The sequence below is a fragment of the Capra hircus genome, chromosome 2 (assembly GCF_001704415.2).
Source record: "Capra hircus breed San Clemente chromosome 2, ASM170441v1, whole genome shotgun sequence".
Lineage (NCBI taxonomy): Eukaryota > Metazoa > Chordata > Mammalia > Artiodactyla > Bovidae > Capra > Capra hircus.
In genome coordinates this window covers 315621-336361 of record NC_030809.1, presented here as the reverse complement: position 1 = coordinate 336361, position 20741 = coordinate 315621, and the positions used below count along the sequence as shown (strand labels likewise).

General features: G+C 49.8%; 1 protein-coding gene and 1 pseudogene across 2 annotated transcripts in view; one reads left to right on the top strand and one right to left on the bottom strand.

Moving 5' to 3' along the window:
• Positions 1–20741, top strand: part of FBXO42 (F-box protein 42) — a 125985-nt gene that overhangs the window by 77470 nt on the left and 27774 nt on the right. For both annotated transcript variants that reach the window (XM_018054652.1, XM_018054646.1), the window contains exons 3-4: positions 72–188; positions 10275–10409. In XM_018054652.1, the coding sequence (XP_017910141.1) occupies positions 72–188; positions 10275–10409 (252 nt within the window). The remainder of the gene's footprint in view (positions 1–71; positions 189–10274; positions 10410–20741) is intronic.
• LOC102179430 lies at positions 14581–17413 on the bottom strand (annotated as a pseudogene).

Genomic DNA, 20741 nt, shown 5'->3' with positions numbered 1-20741 from the left:
AGATTCAGTTTTAATAGTTTGATTTATAAGTGAAGAGTCCAGGCTGAGGCCTTGGTTATTTTTGTCTTTAGGTGTAGCTCACCAGTGTTACCATGGTTTCATAAAGGCTGTTCAGGAAGGAAACATCCAGTGGGAGAGTCGGACATACCCTTATCCCGGGACCCCCATCACCCAGCGGTTCTCACACAGTAAGTATTTATCCTGAAAGCAGGTCCCGTCTTGCCGGCGATCATGTTTGCAAAAACTATTTTTGAGGCTTGTGTTTTGTCTGACGTTTTTAATGAGGGAATATAAATGAGGATTCATATTAATTTTACAGCCAGATTAGGGAAGAGCGTGAGCCTAACAGTACTGTAGGCTCTGTGGTATAGTTTTATGCTCTGCTTTTCCCCTGGGTTTTCCCAGTGTCTGTACTCCAGAGGTCGAGGGCCTGGGCTTCTAAACACTTGACATAGGGTGAGAGAAGGGTGGAGGGAAGGTGCGTGTGAGGGCGCTTCTGTGGCCCTGCTTCGGGAGTAGCCACAGTTTAGCAAGAGCTCTATTTTAACATGGTGTGTGTTCGGCAAACGCGGAATTTGACTGGGGTCACACACAGATTCTGAACATGAAGGATATTGATTATAAAATACAAATTTAAGTAATAAAATTATAAATAAAATGTTCTGGCAAATAGACATAATTTAGAGCTTTGACTTATTCTGGAATTAACTCTCCATTGTAGCTGATTTTTATAGATGCCACTTTACGTATGTTTTCCTTTGACTCGGGCCCCACACCTTGTGGGGTCTTAGTTCCCTGACCAGCGATGAAACCCAGGCCCCAGCAATGAGAGCGCTGGATCCTAACCACGACCGCCAGGGACTTCCCGGTATCATTTCGTTCCGGAGGCGACTGCTTTGCCCTGAGGCACCAGGGGAAGCTCCTGTCCACCGTGGAAGTGAGCCTGAGCTGTGTTGCGCTGGAGGCCAGTAACACATATTCGGTTTTACAAAAGTTCTTTGAGAAGAGGGGGAAGCCTTTCAGAAAATTCTCGGAATTACTGCTTTAGTTATATTACTTGCCTATTCAGAAACCTTGAGTGTCTGTGCAGTGGTAAAAGCTAAACTTAGTCACATTTAAAACCCTCTTTAGGCCGACTTACCTCTACATTCACCTCTTCATCTCCTGACTTTTCCCAAGAGCTCGCCTCATGTTAAGGTGTCCTTTTGATGCGCTCATCTCTTCCTCCCTGGAGTATTCTCGTCCACTTAGCTGAAGCCTGCTTCTTCTTGAAAGCTCAGTTTAAGTTCTGGCTCTTTGGGGAAAGCTTTTCTCAACTCTCTGGGCCACAGGAAAAATTTTCCTGATCTGAACTTCTGTCTGGAATACTGATTTGGCACCTAACTCATATTGTCTTTCACTGTTAACTTTTATATTTGTGTCTCTTTTTTTAAGCCATATTTTGAAATTTGAGGGGAAGGAGAGTTATTGGTTATCAGTGTTGCATAAGAATTACTCGCAAAGTTACCAGCTTAAAACAAGGTTTATTTTCTCACAGTTCCTCAGGGTCAAGAATTTGGGAGTAGCTCAGCTGGAAAGTTCTGAGTCAGGGTCTCTCATGAGGTTACAGCCAGTCTGTCAGCCAGGGCTCCCGGCCCCTGAGCGCTCGAGCGACACCTGGGGCGTCTGTCTCCAGGCTCACTTGGTAACTGTTGAGAGAAGACTGGCTCCTTGCCGCGTGGACTTCTGCACAGAGCTGCTCACGGCTTGGCAGCGGGCTTCCCGCGAAATGAGTGATCTGAGCCAGACGCGGAGACGCTGCGCTGGTGGCCGTGCTGTTTCCTACAGCCTGACCTCTGAAGCAAGCCCCGTCCTTTCTGCTCTGTCCTGTGGGTCACCCCGGGGCTCACCGAGGGTGCAGTGCCAGGCGGCGGGGACCCGTGGCGGTCTCTTGGAGGTTGGCTGCCGCAGACCATACGCCGCGCCCTCACGTCCAGAGGTGTTCAGTGAAACACGAGGGCTCGTCGCCGTCTGTGAACTGAGTCTAAGCAGATCAGAGGAATGAGTCGAGGTGTTGGCTGCTGTCAGTTCTCTTGGGGAGCTGTTTCTACTCTTGCTGTTGTAAACCCCCTGAGCAGTAGATCTCAAAAGTACGCTGCTCGGACTTCGGGGGAGGGAGGTGTCTGTGAGACGCGTTGGGGGGTCTGTGCAGTCAGGACTGGCTTCCCCTGGTCTCCGCCTGTGAGCGTGGCCGTGGCGTGCGTGCCCTTGCCCTGAGCGTCGGCTGTCGCAGTCCCCCGGCGCCACGTGGGCACCGTGTGCGCAGCTGGCAGCGCAGCGAAAAGACAGTGACTGCTTCTTCAGCTGCTGCTACTTGTTATGATGATAAAAATAGTTTTGAAAGAGCCTCACATGTTTTCAAGAGTTCATAGATGTATACTTTGCAGTAAAATTTAGATGAATCCTTGCTGAAAACAATGAAATGATGGGAGGATCCATATTAGGTCCAGCCTTTACTGTTGGAGGAGGGGTGGCTCCAGTTATCTGCAGATGCTTGGAGCGAGGAGCAGAGACGAGGCTCATCTGTTCCTGCCTGTGGTGGCCTTTGTTGCCGCAGGAAGAGGGCTCGCTCTGGAGGCGGTGCCCGGGCTTCTCGCTGGCGCTGGCTTCTCCATTGCTCGGAGCAGCTCCAAGTGCCGTGGCACAGTAGGTGGGGCTCGAGTGGTCCAGAATGCAGGCTGAGTGGTGGTGTGCACGGGCTTAGGAGCTCTGAGGCACGTGGGATCTTCCCGAACCAGGGGTCGAACCGGTGTCCCTTGCATTGCCAGGTGGCTTCTTAAATATTAGACTACCAACGGAAGCCTGAGGATGGTGTTTTGAAACAAATAGTGTTGGAACCCTTTGTTGTTTAATTGCTCAGTTGTATCCAGCTCTTTGCCTCCCCGTGGAATGTAGCACACCAGGCCTCCCTGTCCTTTACCATCTCCCAGAACTTGCTCAAACCCATGGCCATTGAGTGGCTGGTGCCATCCAACCATCTTGTCCTCTGTCTTCCCCTTCTCCTCCTGCCTTCACTCTTTCCCAGCATCGGAGTCTTTTCTAGTGAGTCAGGTTTTTGCATCAGTGGCCAAAGTATTCAGCTTCAGCATCAGTCCTTCCAGGACTAATTTCCTTTAGGATTGACTGGTTTGATCTTGCAGTCCAAGGGACCTTCAAGAGGCTTCTCCAACACCACAGTTCAAAAGCATCAGTTCTTCAGCACTCAGCTTTCTTCACAGGCCAGCTCTCACATCCATACATGACCACTGGAAAAACCATAGCCTTGACTAGACGGACCTTTGTTGGCAAAGCAATGTCTCTGCCTTTCAATATGCTATCTAGGTTGGTCATAACTTTCCTTCCAAGGAGTAAGCGTCTTTTAATTTCATGGCTGCAGTCACCATCTGCAGTGATTTTGAAGTCCCCCGAAATAAAGTCTGCCACTGTTTCCACTGTTTCACCGTCTATTTCCCATGAAGTGATGGGACCAGATGACATGACCTTCGTTTTCCGAACGTTGAGCTTTAAGCCAGCTTTTTCACTCTCTACTTTCACCATTATCAAGAAACTCTAGTTTCTCTTCACTTTCTGCCATTTGAGCCGTACCATCGTGTATCTGAGGTTGCTGATGTTTCTCCCGGCAGTCTTGATTCTACTTTGTGCTTCCTCCAGCCCAGCATTTCACGTGATACACTCTGCATGTAAGTTAATAAGCAGGGTGACAATATACAGCCTTGTTGAACTCCTTTCCCAGTTGTGAACCTGTCATTTGTTCCATGTCTGATTCTAACTATTGCTTCTTGACTCACACGGAGGTTTCTCAAGAGACATGTAAGGTAGTCTGTCTCTTAATGTTTATTACCATCTGCCTTTTACCATAATTATCTGTGTAGGAGAGGCTGCATGCTAAAGAAAAACTTTTGATTTGGGAATCAAGTTCCTTGGCTCCTCTGATCGACACTTTCCTCATCCGTAAAATGTATGTACGCCCATATGTTTAGGAGTTTTCCACAGTTTGTTGTGATCCACAGAGTCAAAGGCTTGTGTAGTCAATGAAGCAGAAGTAGTTGTTTTTCTGGCATTCCCTTGCTTTCTCCATGATCCAGTGAATGTTGGCAATTTGATCTCTGGATCATCTGCTTTTTCTAAACCCAGCTTGTACACCTGGAAGTTCTCAGTTCACATACTGCTGAAGCCTAGCTTGAAGGATTTTGAGCAGAACCTAGAATTCAGTTCAGTTTAGTCGCTCAGTAGTGTCCGACTCTTCGCAAACCCGTGGAGTGCAGCATGCCAGGCTTCCCTGCCCATCACCAAATTGCGTAGTCCCCCCAAATTCTCTTCTCTCCTTAAGTTATGAATGGCACTATCATTCTCTCTGTTGTACAAACTTGAAAGCTTGGTTTCACGCTCAGTTCCTCTCCCTCCCTCAGCAACAGAGGTCGAACGTTGCTGACCCTGTTCTGTCTCTGCAGTCTGTCTCAGATCTTTCATTACTCACACTTATGACTTAATCATCCCATCTTTGCTAAGTCTTTTCTTCCTCCTTTCCTCCCCCACCTCTCTCCCTCCCGCATTGCAGCATCTTACTTCCCCGGCCAGAGATCACACCTGTATCTCCTGCAGAAGTGTGGAGTCTTAACCACAGGATCGAGAGGGCTGCTGCTGCTGCTAAGTCACTTCAGTCGTGTCCGACTCTGTGCAACCCCATAGATGGCAGCCCACTGGGCTCCTCCATCCCTGGGATTCTCCAGGCAAGAACACTGGAGTGGGTTGCCATTGCCTTCTCCAATGCATGAAAGTGAAAAATGAAAGTGAAGTCGCTCAGTTGTGTCCGACCCTCAGCGACACCATGGACTGCAGCCCACCGGGCTCCTCCGCCCCTGGGATTCTCCAGGCAGGAGCCCTGGAGTGGGTGCCACTGCCTGCTCCGAGGATCGAGAGGGAAGTCCCCCTAAGTCTTTTCTAAACAGCCTTCTTACCTTGTCTCTTCATCTGAACCTGGTCTAGATACTGTTGGCAGCCGTCCCTGAAACCTGGGACAGGGCCACCTCCTAGGGCGTTTGGAAATATGCAAGGCCATTACTTACTGTCTTGACTGGAAAGTACCGCAGGCAGTTAGTAGGCAAGGACCAGGGTTGCCGAATGTCCTGTAGTGAATGGGATGATCCTGCACTCAAAGAACTGACCTGTTCAGAGTGACAGGCGCTCCGTGCTGGGAAGCACTGCAAATCTAAGATGTATAACTCCTCTGCCAAAAAGCCTCAGCCTTTCTGCACCGCATGTGGAAGCTTCCCCTCCGGTGGCCTTCGAGGCCCCAGCCTGCCTTTTCAGCCTGACTCACTGCGGCATCCTTACGCAGTTAGGCTCCACCCACACAAGGTTCTGTGTTTGTCTGAAATTCCCTACTTGGTGGCTTTGCTTAGATGCTCTGATTTCATTTCCCTTCCCCTCCCTTTCCTTTTTAGCCCCTAGATATGTTCCCCCTTTCTTAATTGACAGAAAATGCCCTGACCTCTAAACCCATCTAGGAGACAAAGCCGAAAGCCACCTTCTTTCACGCTATTCTCAAGTTGCCGCGTTTGGAGATTAAGCTCTTCCCTTTCTCTGCTAGTGCTGCCGGAGTACGCTCTTCATACCTTCCTCTTAATGCTTAAGACCGTCTGCCTTTTACAGTAATTCTTTGTGCAAGGAGACCACATGGCAAAGAAGAGCTTTAGACTTGGGAAGCGGGTTCCTCGGCTTCTCTGATCCACACTTCCAGAAAATACGTATAACGGATTCTGTTTGTGCCACAAGTTACGAGGAGATTTAATTGAGGAAACACTTGTAGAAATATTTAACCTGCAGAATGATAACGACAATGATGGTGTTTCCTCCTCAAGGTACTTGTCTCCTTGAGGACACTCTGGTCCCGTGTCTTAGACATCTTGTGCCCCTTTCAGAACACCCGGTTCATAGTTGACATCTATCCATTCTGTGGAATTGTGTAACAGAGATATGAGCAATGGAGCTTCTTTCTTATGTAAAAGTCAAGACGGAAAATGCAGGAAAGTAAATGAAGCCAGTTTCCCTAGTTACTCGATGCGCGTTTGTGTGGCCAGACCTGCACCTCGGCTAAGGTAGAATGTCCCTTCAGACGGACATAGGGGTCTGCTGAGTCCCCAGCACTATGTTTTGAAAAGCCTTTTGGTGTTCAGGCTGCATATATGGTCGGGTCATTCCATACACATGCTAATCTCGCTCCTGCAACACCAGCAGGCCCAGACTGGGTAACCCACCCGTCTTATTCCATAGCTGTGCAATTACAGGCCTTACCCGTATGTCCTGGCTTGTAGATGGCTAGACACGGGACAGCCTAAGCGTGGGATAAATGCCTCAGGACCTTTCCCTGGAGACGAGAGAGGAGACAAGGGAACTTCACCTCTGAAAGTGCAAAAGTCGGAGTTCCGTGCGCATTCAGTGACTACCAGGCGCCATGGAAAGTATGAAACAACTGGAAGACCTTGAACTTCAGGGAATTAGAGTGTAGCAGGAAAGTACTCAGAACACTGAAAACTCTGTGCTTACTGTGTGTGTGATTGTGTTTGATTTGTCTTCAAATAGGAATTACTAGATTTTAACTTGAGGCGTGTGACTTTTAGGAGTTGTTCATGGAGCAGTCAAGCACATCTCAGAAAGTCTGAAGGGAGTTAGCAGTTGGAATGATCGCACTCTCAATGTCACTAATACTTTTTAGCAGGGCAGTCACACCGCACAGGGGACAGTACACAGGGGACAGCAACTTCTGCATAGCACACTCCAGTGGTCTGCGTGTTCTGAAAGGAAATTGCTCTGTTTGGGTGGAGAACTTTGGTGAAAGGAAATACCTGCTTGAGCTCTGGTATTTGCTTAAATTCTTAGTTTTTTCTAAAAGGCCCATTGAATTTGTTGGGCCCCCAGCCCCCACTCAGGCCAACACATCAGCGTCTTAAATGGAAACAGACAGACATGGTTCAGTAGGTGCTCAAAACATTTAAGTGTGCTGTTGGTGGCTGTTTCCTCGTTCTCAGTCTGTCTGAGTTCTGAACATAGCTGCCTAAATTGACTCTCTTCCTCTCCAAGCTTTGTTGATAACCCCTGCTGGATGTTGGAAATACAGTGTGTGAAACTGGTCGTTTCAGTCCCATCAGCTTAGCATAGAGTTTGGGCTGCGTCTTCCTCTTCCAGGAGCCTTTGTTTGCTCAAAGAGACCAGGAAAATGCCATTTGCCTTATCTTAGTATAGGATTGAAATACACGTGGCGAAGATCTCACGGGGCCAGCTGCCGGCTAGGTTTTCAGTCCAAATAGAGCAGAAGAATGTTTGCTGCCTCTGAAAAATAAAGGCACTGTGTTCTTGAAGCAGCCGCCAAGAGTTGGTCTTTGAGAAGTAGTGGGACATAAATGAGCCCCTGACTGGTTTAGGTATGAAATCATGGGTCTGTCTTATCAAGCGTTGTTATGATGGACCTCAGTTAGAGTCTCAGAAGACAAGGGACATGGCTAATTTCTATTCTGGGGTTCTGGATTATCCAGAGGAATAGAATGTTCTCTTATGCTGGGCACCAGTCAGGTCAGTTTAAAATTGCCCTGATTTGTTGGAGTAGCTAGTTCAAAAAAGGTATAAAAAGACCAAGATACTGGAAGCTTAATGGCTCTAGTGGAGATTAAAGCGTGGCTTCAGTGATTATCCTTTTTGTTTGTTGAATGTCATCTAACTCGATCCATTGTTATTTGCAGTGCTTAACAACTCTGAAACATGAGCAATGGAATTACATAGAATTTTCCCTTTTGGGGGGCCGCACAGTTTAGGGGGCAGTGGAAGCATGAAGTCCTAACCACTGAACTGCCAAGGAATTCCCAGGATTACACTCCTCAGTAGCCTTTCTTATTGGGGTGTTAATGTAAAAGCTGGTTTAGTTATGGATTGCAAGTTGTTTTCAAGGCAAAGAAAGTCAGAGGGGAAATTCCCTGGCGGGGGGCCTAGGTTCAGTCCCTAGTCAAGGAACTGAGATCCCTCAAGCTGCATGAAACCATCAGAAAATAAAAAAGAAAGAGAGTAGTGGGAAGCGTGAAATCATGTCACCCTTCGTATTCCATCGCAGCATGTTTGAGTTCTGGGAGTAATTAAGTGTTCTGCAGATGTGAGCCTGTTGACGATTAAACGGCATTTCATTTCCTAATATCTCTAGTTTCTTTAATTTCTTTGTTAATTTGAAAAGTCTGTAGCTCTGTTATTGTGCATTGTTAGAGGTCAGATCGGAGAAGGCAATGGTACCCACTCCAGTACTCTTGCCTGGAAAATCCCATGGACGGAGGAGCCCGGTGGGCTGCAGTCCATGGGGTCGCTGAAGGTCGGACACGACTGAGCGACTTCACTTTCACTTTTCACTTTCTTGCATTGGAGAAGGCAATGGCAACCCACTCCAGTGTTCTTGCCTGGAGAATCCCAGGGACAGGGAAGCCTGGTGGGCTGCCACCTATGGGGTCGCACAGAGTCGGACACGACTGAAGTGACTTAGCAGCAGCAGCAGCAGCAGAGGTCAGATGTTTCGGATTCACTCCTTCCACTGGCTGAGGCCACGGGGTATAAGCGACCGAACACATTGCCTTCATTATCTCTTAACTCATCCAATTTTCAGATGTGGCTTTCCTAGTGTGGAGAGTCCTTAAAGGCCTATCAAGTGGGCTGAGTTTAGAAAAAATAGGAAAGGAGGGTTATTCCCAGAGCGTTTGTGTATCACAAGAGGTAATTATGGCAGCAGCACTTCCCTTTTTCTGAGCTTGAGTAATGGTGCCAGAGTTCAGAACAGATCTTAAGAACAGTGGTGGATGGAATTGAGCTGGACCTACCGATGGGCTGGGTGATCACCAAAGCCGTGCCGCCCTAGTGGGCCGAACCTCTGAGTTTCTTTTCCCTTTCCGCTTCCTTTTCCGTGATGCTTCATGTTTTAGCCTAGTTTCCCTTGGAGAGGTCTGGTTTTCCCACTGATGTGCATGGAATGGGTGGATAGTTTTGCTCTGCTCTTTTCCCTAAAACCCAGGGTGGTGAATGCAGAGCTGTGAGGAGCATGGCCATCTCTCCCACAGGATAGAGGCTGTGTGCGCCCTCTGGGAAGCACGGTGGTGGAGCTGAGCTTCCACGTGTCTTGTCCAGGCCCCGGCTCTGGTCTTCCTGGTGTTAGGGGAACAGCCCCTCTCACAGCCAGCCTGTTGCCTTCAGAATAGTGTCCGCTGGTGAGGTGTATATGATCACCTGGTTAAAAAGGCGTTTCTTAGAGACCTCGGTGCTCTTTGTTGACTTATTTACAGTGTGTGTTTGCTTCTGGCGTGCTGGGTCTCTGCTGCTGTGCGCTGGCTTCTCTCGTGGAGCGGGGCTCCGAGCGCGTGGGCTCAGCAGCTGGGGCTCCAGCACTCATGGTGCGGGACTGTCGTCGCCCGAGGCGTGTGGAGTCTTCCCGGGCCAGGGGTGACCCCGTGTCCCCTGCGCTGGCAGGCGGTTCCTATCCGCTGCACCACCAGGCAAGGCCGACGCTGGTGCTTTTCACGTGGTACTTACGCGTTGGTTTTCTGTTCAGCACCAAACAGTCAGCTTTGGTGGCTTCTGGACACACCTAGGAGCTTAATGACTTTCACGTTTTTCCTCTTGGTGGTTTGGGGACCACACGACCTCTGAGATCCCCAAGCTACTCTGGCTCCGTATGTGTGGTTACTTTGCGGCGTTGATTAAAATTATGTTCTGTGATTCTCTTTCATAGAAAGTTGTGTTTATTGTTTCGTTTCTTCACATCTCATTCGAAAGCAACAGCAGTGAGAGGAGTGGCGGGGAGCGGTGGGAGGACCGAGAGCCCGCCGTTGGCAGTGCCACTCCCCTCTGGCCCGCGAGGATGGCGGTGCAGGCTCAGGCTGGTCATGGAGCTGTGCTGGCCCTCCACTCATTGAGCACTCTGAATCCACGTTCTTGTGTGCTCTTGCTAGAATAACGCTCTTATGTAATATCATCGGCAGCCTGCTTAGTGTGCTCAGAAATAACATTTCCATAGCTTCTCTCTGGTCCTTAAAGGTTACTGTAGTGTTGATGAAGCTGAAGACACGAGGCTGGTCATAGGAAGGTTGGCACCTGGTAACAGCTATGACATGCGTGAAATGATCGGTCTTTGAAAGATATAGACTATAGTTACGGTGTTGGAGCACCTTCCAAATCAGACACCAGTTGCTCATTGACTGTTTTCTTTCTAGGTGCGTGCTATTATGATGCTAATCAGTCTATGTATGTGTTTGGAGGCTGTACCCAGAGCAGTTGCAATGCTGCCTTCAATGACCTCTGGCGACTTGACCTAAATAGCAAAGAGTGGATCCGACCTTTGGCTTCAGGTGAGAGAGAACATGCTGCTCTTTGCCCCCTCACCAGGTAACTCGCTTTGCACGGACACTCATGATCCTTTCGGTGTTGGTCTCAAGAACAGATTACTGGGGCCCCAGGTCCTTTGTCAAATCTGCTTGTAAACACTAAAGAGTAATATGCTTGTGTACGGCCTTTGTATTCTTTCTAAATTATACTGTATCATTAGTGTTGGTACCCTGCCAGAATTGCTGTACTGCTGTGTGAATTCATTTGTGTGGTTTTCTCAAGTCCTTGTACAGGTGTGATCTGCTCTTTGGTATGAAGTTGAAGTAACAGCAGCAGCCCGTCGTGAGAACTGTAGTTGGCTGACAGAAGCTACTGTCCCAGGGCTAAGGTCTCTGAATGTCGCTTGTTGTTGCCAGCTCAGGTATCTGGGGAGTGTGTGAAACATGCCTCTGCTGGTTCCTCCTAACTGCTCAGGAGTGTGGGAAGATTCCACAGCTGGTGCAGCCCCACATTGTCCCACTGCGCCAGAATCCGTGCAGGAAGCTGCTGGGTCATTTTCTCTTTTGACCTCACCTTTCTTGGGGAAGAAAAACGCGCGCGCACACACACAATTGTTTCTGCACTCAAAGCGGAGTGGCTTGAAAATGCAGTTACAAGCTTGGAGGGCTCGGGTGACGGACGAATAGCGTCCGCTGAGTGTAAAGCGCCCTGCTCAGCTTGTTGGCAAGCTTTTCCCAAACAGTCTTCTTTTGGCCTTGCAGGGTTGCAATTCATCGTACTTATTTAGGTCTTCTTTGCTTTGATTACTAAATGGAAGGCAACATGGTATATTAGAAAGGGCACTGGACCAAGAGTGAGGCGACGTCAGTTTCATTTCCTGGCAAAAATCACCAATTCTGCATGTAACGATGACCAAGTTACCGTATTTCTCTGGGAGAAGTGTGCAGCGGGTCAGAAGATCCTGATTTTAAACGAGTTGAGAGAGCTGCTCTGTGTTTCCCTGTGTTTCTGTGATGACTGCTCTGAATGTCTCAGCCAGGCACATAAAATCTGTTTATGAGAAGAAGCTGCACGTTGCTTCCCCAGCGCGGTAGCCCCTGCTGCTTCCTCTGCGGCAGACGGCGCGGGAGGGAGGCACAGAGTGGCAGCAGGCACACAGAGCTGGGGCTGGGCATGAGCACGTGGGACCCTGGAAGGTTATCGGAAAGATGAAAGAGTGTTAAGCTTTAAAATGCTTTGAATATTAGGACGGTTTTAGAGCCTTCAGAACTTTGTACTTTGGAGCATTTCTCTTTCTAGCACTTTGTAACCCCTGTTGTACTTAACACAGCGTTGATGAATACTTAGAATCATGGATTCTAAAATGCAGAGGGTCTTTTTAGCTTAAGCATCTTATTGCCATCGTACTTATTGTCCAGGCCCCATTTCAGAGCTTTGATGTCCCAGTAACAAAATGCCAATACCGCCTTTCTCTGTTTCGTGACCAAGCTCATGCCTTTGGGGCTTCCCTGGTGCCTGTGGTGCAGGAGACCTGGGTCAGGAAGAGTCCCTGGAGAAGGGACTGGCTACCCAATCTAGTAGTCTTGCCTGGAGAACCCCGCGGACAGAGGAGCCTGGCGGGCCCCAGTCCACGCGGTCGCAAAGAGTCGAACGCCACTTGAGCAATGAACACTTTTATGCCTTCGACAATTTCGTGTGGGTCTTGCTCTTTCTTGTACATGTGGACTTGTGGACCTTCATAGCCTGTTGGCATCTACTTTGCTTATTTTTCCTTATTTTTCTTTACAAGATAGACATGGCACTTTTGTTGTTGTTAACTACTAAGTTTAAAGACTATACTTTGAATCCCCTAGGTAGAAGTATCAGAGAAATAACTGTCTTTGTAATGCAGATTTTATAACTGATCTGAATTTTAAAAAGAGACAGTGTTGGACTGTTCCCTTTTCTAAAACATATTGGCTCCTAGAAGTTTAAAAGTAATTTTCTAACAGAATATCTCAAAGAATCTAGTTTCTGGATCACTCTGATCTACATGTTAGAGGCTAGTTTTTTGTGGGGTGGTGGGGGGAGTGGGGACTGAGCTCTTTGAAATGTCTAGTTTAAGTTTAAGAAAGAAGCCAGCAGCTTAATTAGGAGTCCTGTGAGACTGCTGGCTTCCCAGGTGGCACACTGCCAGTGCAGGAGGCGCAGGAGGTGTGGGTTCAGCCCCTGGGTTGGGAAGAGCCCTCAAGGAGGAAATCGCACCCCACTCCAGCAGTCTTGTCTGGAGAGCCCCATGGACAGAGGAGCCTGGCGGGCCGCTGTCCACAGGGTCACAGAGAGTCAGACACGGCTGAGCACGTTCACACAGAAACACATGGGAGCCTCACTGAGGCGGAGAGCCCATGGGAAGGTTGCCTGGGATGCTCCTCTCTGCTGTCGTGAGTCCCAGCCAAACGTCAGTGATTCTTTCTGAATAAAACACAGTTGTTGGTACGTCTTGGTGTGCCTGACTCGCCCATTTGAGCGCTTGGAGGTGGGTGAGTTGGGTGGTGCCCGAGGGGAGGGTGCTGCCTACTGCCCTTTGGTACCAGATGCGAAGTCTTCCAGCATTTGAGTGTCTGCAGATGAAGTGTGTCCAGAGTGACAGTTTTACCCGTGTTCAGTCTTCAGGGGTAGCTCTTTGGAAAAGAGCATCACACAGACAGCGGAGCAGTTTGCACTGGGAGCCGAGTCTCGATGCAGAGCGCTGCTGTGTCAGGTGCCTTTTCATCTGTGTGCTTGGCTGTATTGCACAGGAGCCTGGAGCATCTCATTTGGCTTGGTGTCTTAGCACAGGCTGCCATAACACAATACCGCAGTCTGGGGGCCTTCAGCCCCAGAAACTTATTTCTCACAGTTCTGGAGACTAGGAGTCTGAGATCCGGGGGCTGGTGAAGGCTCTTTTCCTGGCTGTCAGAGAACCAGGCAGCTTGTTCTGTGTCCACGTAGCAGAGAGTGAGTTCTGGTATCTCCTCCTCTTTTTGTAAACCAGATCATCTCCCAAAGCGCTCATCTTGGTGTGCCATTGCCCTGAGATTCAGACTCAGCATGTGGGTTTGGGAAGGATGCCGCCCGGTCCATAGCAGTTGGAAATAATGTGTTTTGTCAACAAAAGCTTGTCCTGCGTTTCTTTGGAAATGAGAGGAGGAGGAGCCTCTGCAGGGAGGCGGGTGGTGATGAGTGTTGCGATGACGACACTTCCGCTGAGGTACCGCCTCCTCCCTTATACACGAGGGTAGGTGAGTCCTGCCTTCGTGGAGCTTATACTGTAATGGGGAAGAAACGGTAAACACATAAAGGAAGCGAGGAGTGAGACGTAAAATGAGCAAGGGAGACAGCCTCTTCTGCCGCGACATGACGGGCGCAGGGCGCAGGGCGCAGGGCGCAGGGCGCAGGGCGCAGGGCGCAGGGCGCAGGGCGCAGGGCGCAGGGCGCAGGGCGCAGGGCGCAGGGCGCAGGGCGCAGGGCGCAGGGCGCAGGGCGCAGGGCGCAGGGCGCAGGGCGCAGGGCGCAGGGCGCAGGGCGCAGGGCGCAGGGCGCAGGGCGCAGGGCGCAGGGCGCAGGGCGGGGAGGGTGGCGCCTGCGGAGAGCAGGGCGTGCTGCAGGAGCGGGAAGCCGCCCTTGTGGGCACAGCAGACCGAGCAGGGTGGCGGCAGAGGCGGGGCTGGGGTGCAGATGGGCGCCAAGGGCGCTGCGGCCCTGCAGACAGTGTAAGGAACGCTGCTGCTGCTATTTAAGAGGTGGATTAAAGGAAGGCAAGAAGATGGAGCAGAGAGAACAGATAGGCGGCTGTCGGAATAGCGGCGGTGGGAGCATGGGATGGCTTGGACCAGGGTCGCAGCAGTGGAGATAGAGGAGAGTGAATCTGCGCTGAGTTTTTGTGTTAAAATTGATGCGACTTCTTGATGGATTAGATATGGGAGGGTGAGAAGGGCAATCAAGGCTGACTTAGGTACACTTAGGTAGATAGTGGGGCCATTTGCTAAAACAGGAGAAATATTTGGAAGAGTTTTGTTTTTTTGATCTCTTTAAACATTTAAGTGGCGGCATGAAATAATCGGTTGTTCTGGGGAGGCTGGCATGTGAGGTGGAAGCCTGGCTCCCGCGGATGGTGGCACAGCCCTTCTGCTCAGGTAGTTCTGCTGTCCTTCTTCATTTTGGTTTTTTGGTTTGTTTGTTTTGAATAGATTTTTGAGTTTTATTGAAATCTTACATGAACAAGAAATTGGAAATACAATCACATCAAAGAACAAACTGTCACGGCTTTGACGTTTAAGCCAAACAAATTTTGTAGGGCAGGTTTCAAGAAGGTGTGAAGTTATGACAGTTAAAAAACACACTTGGCCTACTTCTAGGAATGCGAAACATATAGTCATGGGCTGTTTGTAATACAAGAAGACTTAAATTTGTTTGCTTTTAATTTCTTCCAACTACTAAGACAAAGCACTAGCTTGTATTTTTATTTACAGCATACTCCATACCCGTATGTAAGCTGTCCCAAATCCAAAAGATGAAACTGTCCAAAGCCAAAGGGTCTGCAAAATCATGATTTTAACAGTGTGCTCAGCTTGTTTTGAAGCTAAAATGAAGCCTGAAATGATAAAAGCATTGTAACTCCCAGAATAAGGGAACTCTGCAAGCCCAATAATGTCCAAGAGCATTTATGAAAAGAGGAAAAAATAAAAAGACTTGCATATATACACAATAGTGATTTCTTCAGCCAAATACAAATGGCAGCAAACTGCTACTTAGAGGTGAACCAGATGAGCCAGTTTCTTGAAGGGTGTAGATCTAGGGCCAGCCGTATCTTGTCAGTATCACTTTCAAGCCCTCACTTGTCTGTTTCCACTGTGGCCCATAAGTATCCTGATAAAATTCCTGGTTGTCATTATTGTAACCATAGTTACCAGAATAGTCACCACCTTGCTGAAGCGGCTGTTGAGCGAGGGGTTGGGAACCCCAGTTCTGTTGGTTGCTGGTCTGACGGCGCTTGGAGTCAGGTTGGTTGTACCCGTCTGCCTTTCTCTTGCCTCCTACATTGCCCCCACGGTTGCCCCGAGATCCACGGGAACCACGGCCTCTCTGCTGTTGTGCGGGACCCCCTCTGCCACCCCTAGAGCCTCTTGGTGGTCTCAAAGGTGCCCCCCTCTGTGAGTAGCCAGCTCTCCCTCTTGGAGGTGGTGCTCCCCGCCCCCTTGGTGGTGGTGGAGCACCTCACCCTCCCCTTCCTCCTCCTCTTCCTCTCACTGCGTAGCCATCATCATAGCCGTAGTAGGGATCTTCATCGCCTCCACGATAGTCGTGAAATCATAACCATAGTAATCATCATAGTGATCTTCATACCATAGTCATCTGGAGGGTGGCCGTATCCACCTCTCCCCCGACCCCGACCTCTGCGCGGGGAGGGTGACAGTGCTAGCCTTCACGCGCAGCACTCCTGGGGGCCTGTCTCGCAGCTGGGCGCTCTTCCCTTTTCTTGTCTGGTGGCTTGGCTGAGACTGCTTCCATCTCTTCTCCTTCTGTTTCTTTCTTTGCCATTCATTTTACCCGTGGCCTTAACAGCTGCTCCTCTGTCTTCGGAATGAACAAATGCATAATCTTTCAACTTCGTCGCTCTTTCAAGGTTTCCAAATTCAGAAAATGGCTTTTCCGGTATTTCTCCTGTCACTGCAGTAGCCGAGTTTCTCACAGATGAAACTCTCACCTTAGCCGTGACTTCTGGATCTGGCTCCTGCGCAGGGTCAGCCCATCCAGCCGTGACTGCATTTCCCCACACTTCCACTTTCCACTCAACAGCCGGCGTCTGGCCGGTGCTGCTGACTCGTGATCCTCATACTCAAGGAAGCGGAACCCCCGATTCTTCTTTTTGTCATCGGGTTGATGATGGAGAATAACGTCCACCAAACCCTCTGTGACTTTACTGAGTTCTTCCAGAGTGTTTTCTTTAGTCTTATTCTTTGGAATTGATCCAACAAAAAGCTTGCTGTTTGCCGCAGAAATGCACACTCCGAGGTGTTTACCAGGCGAATTCCATAGCTGCCACACCAGCTTCCTCTGCAGCTTCCTTTCTGCAGAAGGTGATGAATGCAGACCCTCTGCTCTGACCAGACAGTGGATCCGTCATAAGACGCAGAGCCCAAATGGGACCAGCCTTTTCAGAAAGGGGCACCAGTTCATCCTCATATAAATCTCTTGGCATTTTACCTACAAAGACTTCAGTTCCAGTTCCAGGCTGTACACCAGGGCACACACTGTCTGGGGGAGGACCGCCATGCTTCCTCTGTCCTGTGGTCACATCCAAGGCATAACCGGTCCTTTCAAGCAACACCTTGATCTTTGCTTCATCAGGTCCCTTTGTGGACTCTTGCACCTTGCTCCCCTGTTTCTCCCTTTGCCTGTGGGTCTTCATAAGTCCACATAAAAATGCACTTTTGTTCTGAACATGTGATAAGTCACTTTCCTTGAGCTGCTGTAGTACAGACAGAGCTCCTTCTCCATTAAATCCCCTGAGAGCATCAGTTGCCCTTTCATCAAGATCGACATAAACTGCCAGTCCTGTCTGAAATATTCCATCAGGCCTTTCTGCCGCCTTCTGAGGGAGGCCTGCCTCTACCAGTGTCTTGGAGTGTTCTATGTGGTTTACACTGGGAGTATCCATTGGTTCCTCCTCTGCTTTTAACTGTACCCATTACCGTTCACCTGGTTAGCCATTTTATTATGCTGCAGGGCAGAGCTGGGGCCGGTGGCCAGGCCGTGAGAACCAGCGCGAGGCGCTTTGAAAACGACTGGAAATGGCGTGCGCACCACCCCTCCCTCGTTCTTCATTTTGTTCATGCAGCAGATAGTTAGGGATTGCTTACTCTCTGCCCAGTATTCCTTCAGATGCTGGAGATTCATGAGGGAATAAAAAGACAAAAATCGTACCCCTAACGGAGATTAAATTCAAATGGAGGAAAAGTGACAGTCTCTCAGTCTTCTCCGACTCTTTGCAACCCCCTGAACTGTGCATGGAATTCTCTAGGCCAGGATACTGAAGTGGGCAGCTGTTCCCTTCTCCAGGGGATCTTCCCAACCCAGGGATCAAACCCAGGTCTCCCGCATTGCAGGCGGGTTCTTTACCGGCTGAGCCACAAATAAGGGAAGGCAATTTAAAATGACGAGCATAGAAGATGAGTAATGCTCTTGAAACAAAGCTCTAGCACAGGAGGGGGATGAGGAACAGGGAAGACCACAACTAGGGGTCGGAGCAGACTCGCGGAGACGGCGGCAGCACAGCACAGACGGGAGGGCACGGGGCGAGCCGCGTGGGCATCTGGAACCTTCCAGAGAGCGAGCAGCGTGGGGCTTCCGGGGCGGACGTGTGCCTGGGACAGTCTGGGGAAAATGAGGGGTCCTCTGTGGCTGGAGCGGAGTGCACAAAGGAGGCTGCGCTCAGAGAGCGTGACGCAGGAGAGGCTGCCGCACGCAAGGCTTCCGGCTGTTTCAGGGCTCTGTGGGCTTCGTCACAGTCTTTGAGTGAAATGGCTAGTCGTTTAGGCTGCTGAGAAAACTGTAAGACGGCGCGTGTGGAGAGGAGGTCAGTTAAGAAATGGTAGCAGTAATCTCAGAGGAGGCGATGGCAGTGACTGAGACTTGGCTTTGAATGTAGCCAAGAGTCTTCAGTGGGAGGTAGGGATGAAGGCCTGCTCGGAATGGTTTTATGAGAAGGGGAAGGGAGGAGCTGAAGGCAATGTGAACAGCCCGTTAGTTTCTTTAAGAGTGTTGCTATAACAGAGAGCAGGAGAGTGCGATGCTGAGTGGAGATTAATGTGGAATCGAGAGGATTTTCTTTAAGATGGCAGTTACAGCACGTTTATGCGCTGATGGGAATCTAGAGAGAGGAGCTGACTTGGACAGACAGGAAGAAGTAATTGCTGGGACAGTGTCTTTGAATAGTGGCTAAACAGAATCTGCTTTGCGGGTGGAAGGGTTGACTGGACAGGAGCATTGACCCTTTCTCCGTGGGGCAGGGAGTCTGTGATAACAGATGCTGGCGGGTGGATAGTTCTCTCCTGACCGCTTTATCACTCAGGTAACATAATGAAGGTGGAAGAGAACAGAGCCGTTGGGCATCCTGGCCAGCGATTCTCAGTGTACAGTGGCATTCACTGTAGTCTTTGCCGGGTGGTTCTGGGAAGCTGAATGTCTCGCCTTCTAGTATTATGTTAAGGTAACACCTTCCTTCTTAATCGGTTTTGTTTGACTCGGCCTGTGTTCACTTCCCAAAGCAAACAAGCAGTTCTTAGGACAGGTACTTCAAAAGACCAATGTCTAAACCACTCTTTCTGAAATACCCTTTATTCACACTGAGGCTAATTTTGGCATCTGTTTAATATATGATATGATATAGAAAGTGAAAGTATTAGTTGCTCAGTTGTGTCTACTTTTTGCAACCCCATGGACTGTAAACTTGCCCGGCTCCTCTGTCCAAGGGGTTCTCCAGGCAAGAATACCGGAGTGGGCTGCCATTCCCTCCTCCAGGGGTCTTCCTCACCCAGGGATCGAACCTGGGCCTCCCACATTGCAAGCGGATTCTCTACCATCTGAGCCACGAGGGAAGCCCTATGATGTCATAAAGCACAGCCTGTCAACTCCAGGCCTGGGCACAGTTGATTTTCCTATTGCCTTCTCCCCACCCTCCCCCTCCAGCTCCTTCCCTTTCAGCCACACATGAAATCCCAAATGATGGCCTGTGGTTCAGACCTTTGTTTTAGAGAAAGGCATCGTGGTCTGCTCCTCCATCAGTGTGCACAGACCCGACGCCTGCTCTGGTCTTGTGCTTGCTGCTCTGGAGCTGCGAGCCTTTGACGTTAGTCCCATCTGCATTCTCTGGGCCTCAGTTTCCTTTCCTGTGTAAAGAGGAAAAGATAAGACCACTGTTTGTAAAACCACACAGCAGATCACCTAGGAAATTTACTAAAATTCTAGATTCCTCCGCCTCATAACAGTCAGTCACCTAAACTCAAGGGACTGGGGATAGAGTGGTAGATTTGCATTTTAAAAAAGAAAACGTCCCACTTGATTCCAGACCTAGCTGGATTTGGAAACCCTGGATCGCTGTGAAGTCTCTTGGTTTCTTACTGGGCAAACTGTGACCTCACTTTGCTACCACAGTCTGTTGGGCAGGTGTGCGCCACACTGGGCTCCCCAGCTGTTCTTAAGAGTGGCCGCTCCCTGCTGTCCGAGCCATTGCTTTCTAGAAGCAGCTGCCTGTGAGCCTGGCCAAGGGGAGGAGGGATGGCTGCCACTCCAGTTTTCTTCCCTGGAGAATCTCATGGACAGAGGAGCCTGGCAGCTGTATATAGTGCACAGGGTCGCAGAGTCGGGCATGACTGAAGCGACTTAGCACGCACACAAGCGCCCTAGTCAGGAGTCGCTGACCTTCCAAGGAAATGACTATGGAGAAGGGTGTGGAGGCAGAGTACGTGTTGCCCGACTCTCAAACCAGCCCAGCTAGGTTGGCTCTACTGTCATCCCCATCTTGCAGATGAGAAAACAGGAGCTCAGAGACTCAGCTGGCAGTCTGCCTCAGATGACACCGTCAGCAAGTGGCAGAGCTGCGATTGGAGCACAGGCTCTGTCTTTAAAGGCTGTGCTTTCTCATGCTGTGACAGGCTGCTGTTGGTCTTTCCTGCCGTTTCTAGTTTCACATTATCAAGTTTGCTTTTGTTTTTATTTACTTTAATTGAGGGATATTTGGTTTATGGTATTGAGTTGGTGTCTGCCATACATCAGCGTGAGTCACAGGTATACACACACCCCCCTCCCCCTTGAACATCCCTCCCACCTCCCACCCCATTCAGTTTTACTTCTTAAATGGACTTTACGTTTCAGGTTAGAACAGAGTTCTCACACCCGGTTTTCCTGTTAACATCTAGCACATTCATGACAGCTAATGAACCAGTACTGATACTTTGTTAACTGAAATCTGTGCTTTACCCAGATGTCCTTAGTGTTTCTAGTCCAATGCCCTTTCTCTGTTCCAGGGTACTGTACGTGCAGGACACGTTACATTCAGTCTCCATGTCTCCTTAGGCTCCTCTCGGCTGTGACAGGTTCCCCAGGCTCCCTTCTGTGTTGATCCTGACAGTGTTGGAGATGCTGCCAGGTACCCTGAGGCCTGTCACTCAGCCACGGTCTGCCTGGTGTTTGTCCTGCGGGTGGGCTGGAGCTGCGGGCTGCGGAGAGCAGGGCTGCGGTGCCTCGTCTCCCAGCGCGGGCACACACGGGCGACACGATCCAGCACTGCCGGTGCTGAGCTGGTCGCGCGGCTTGAGGGAGTGTTCATTAGAGGC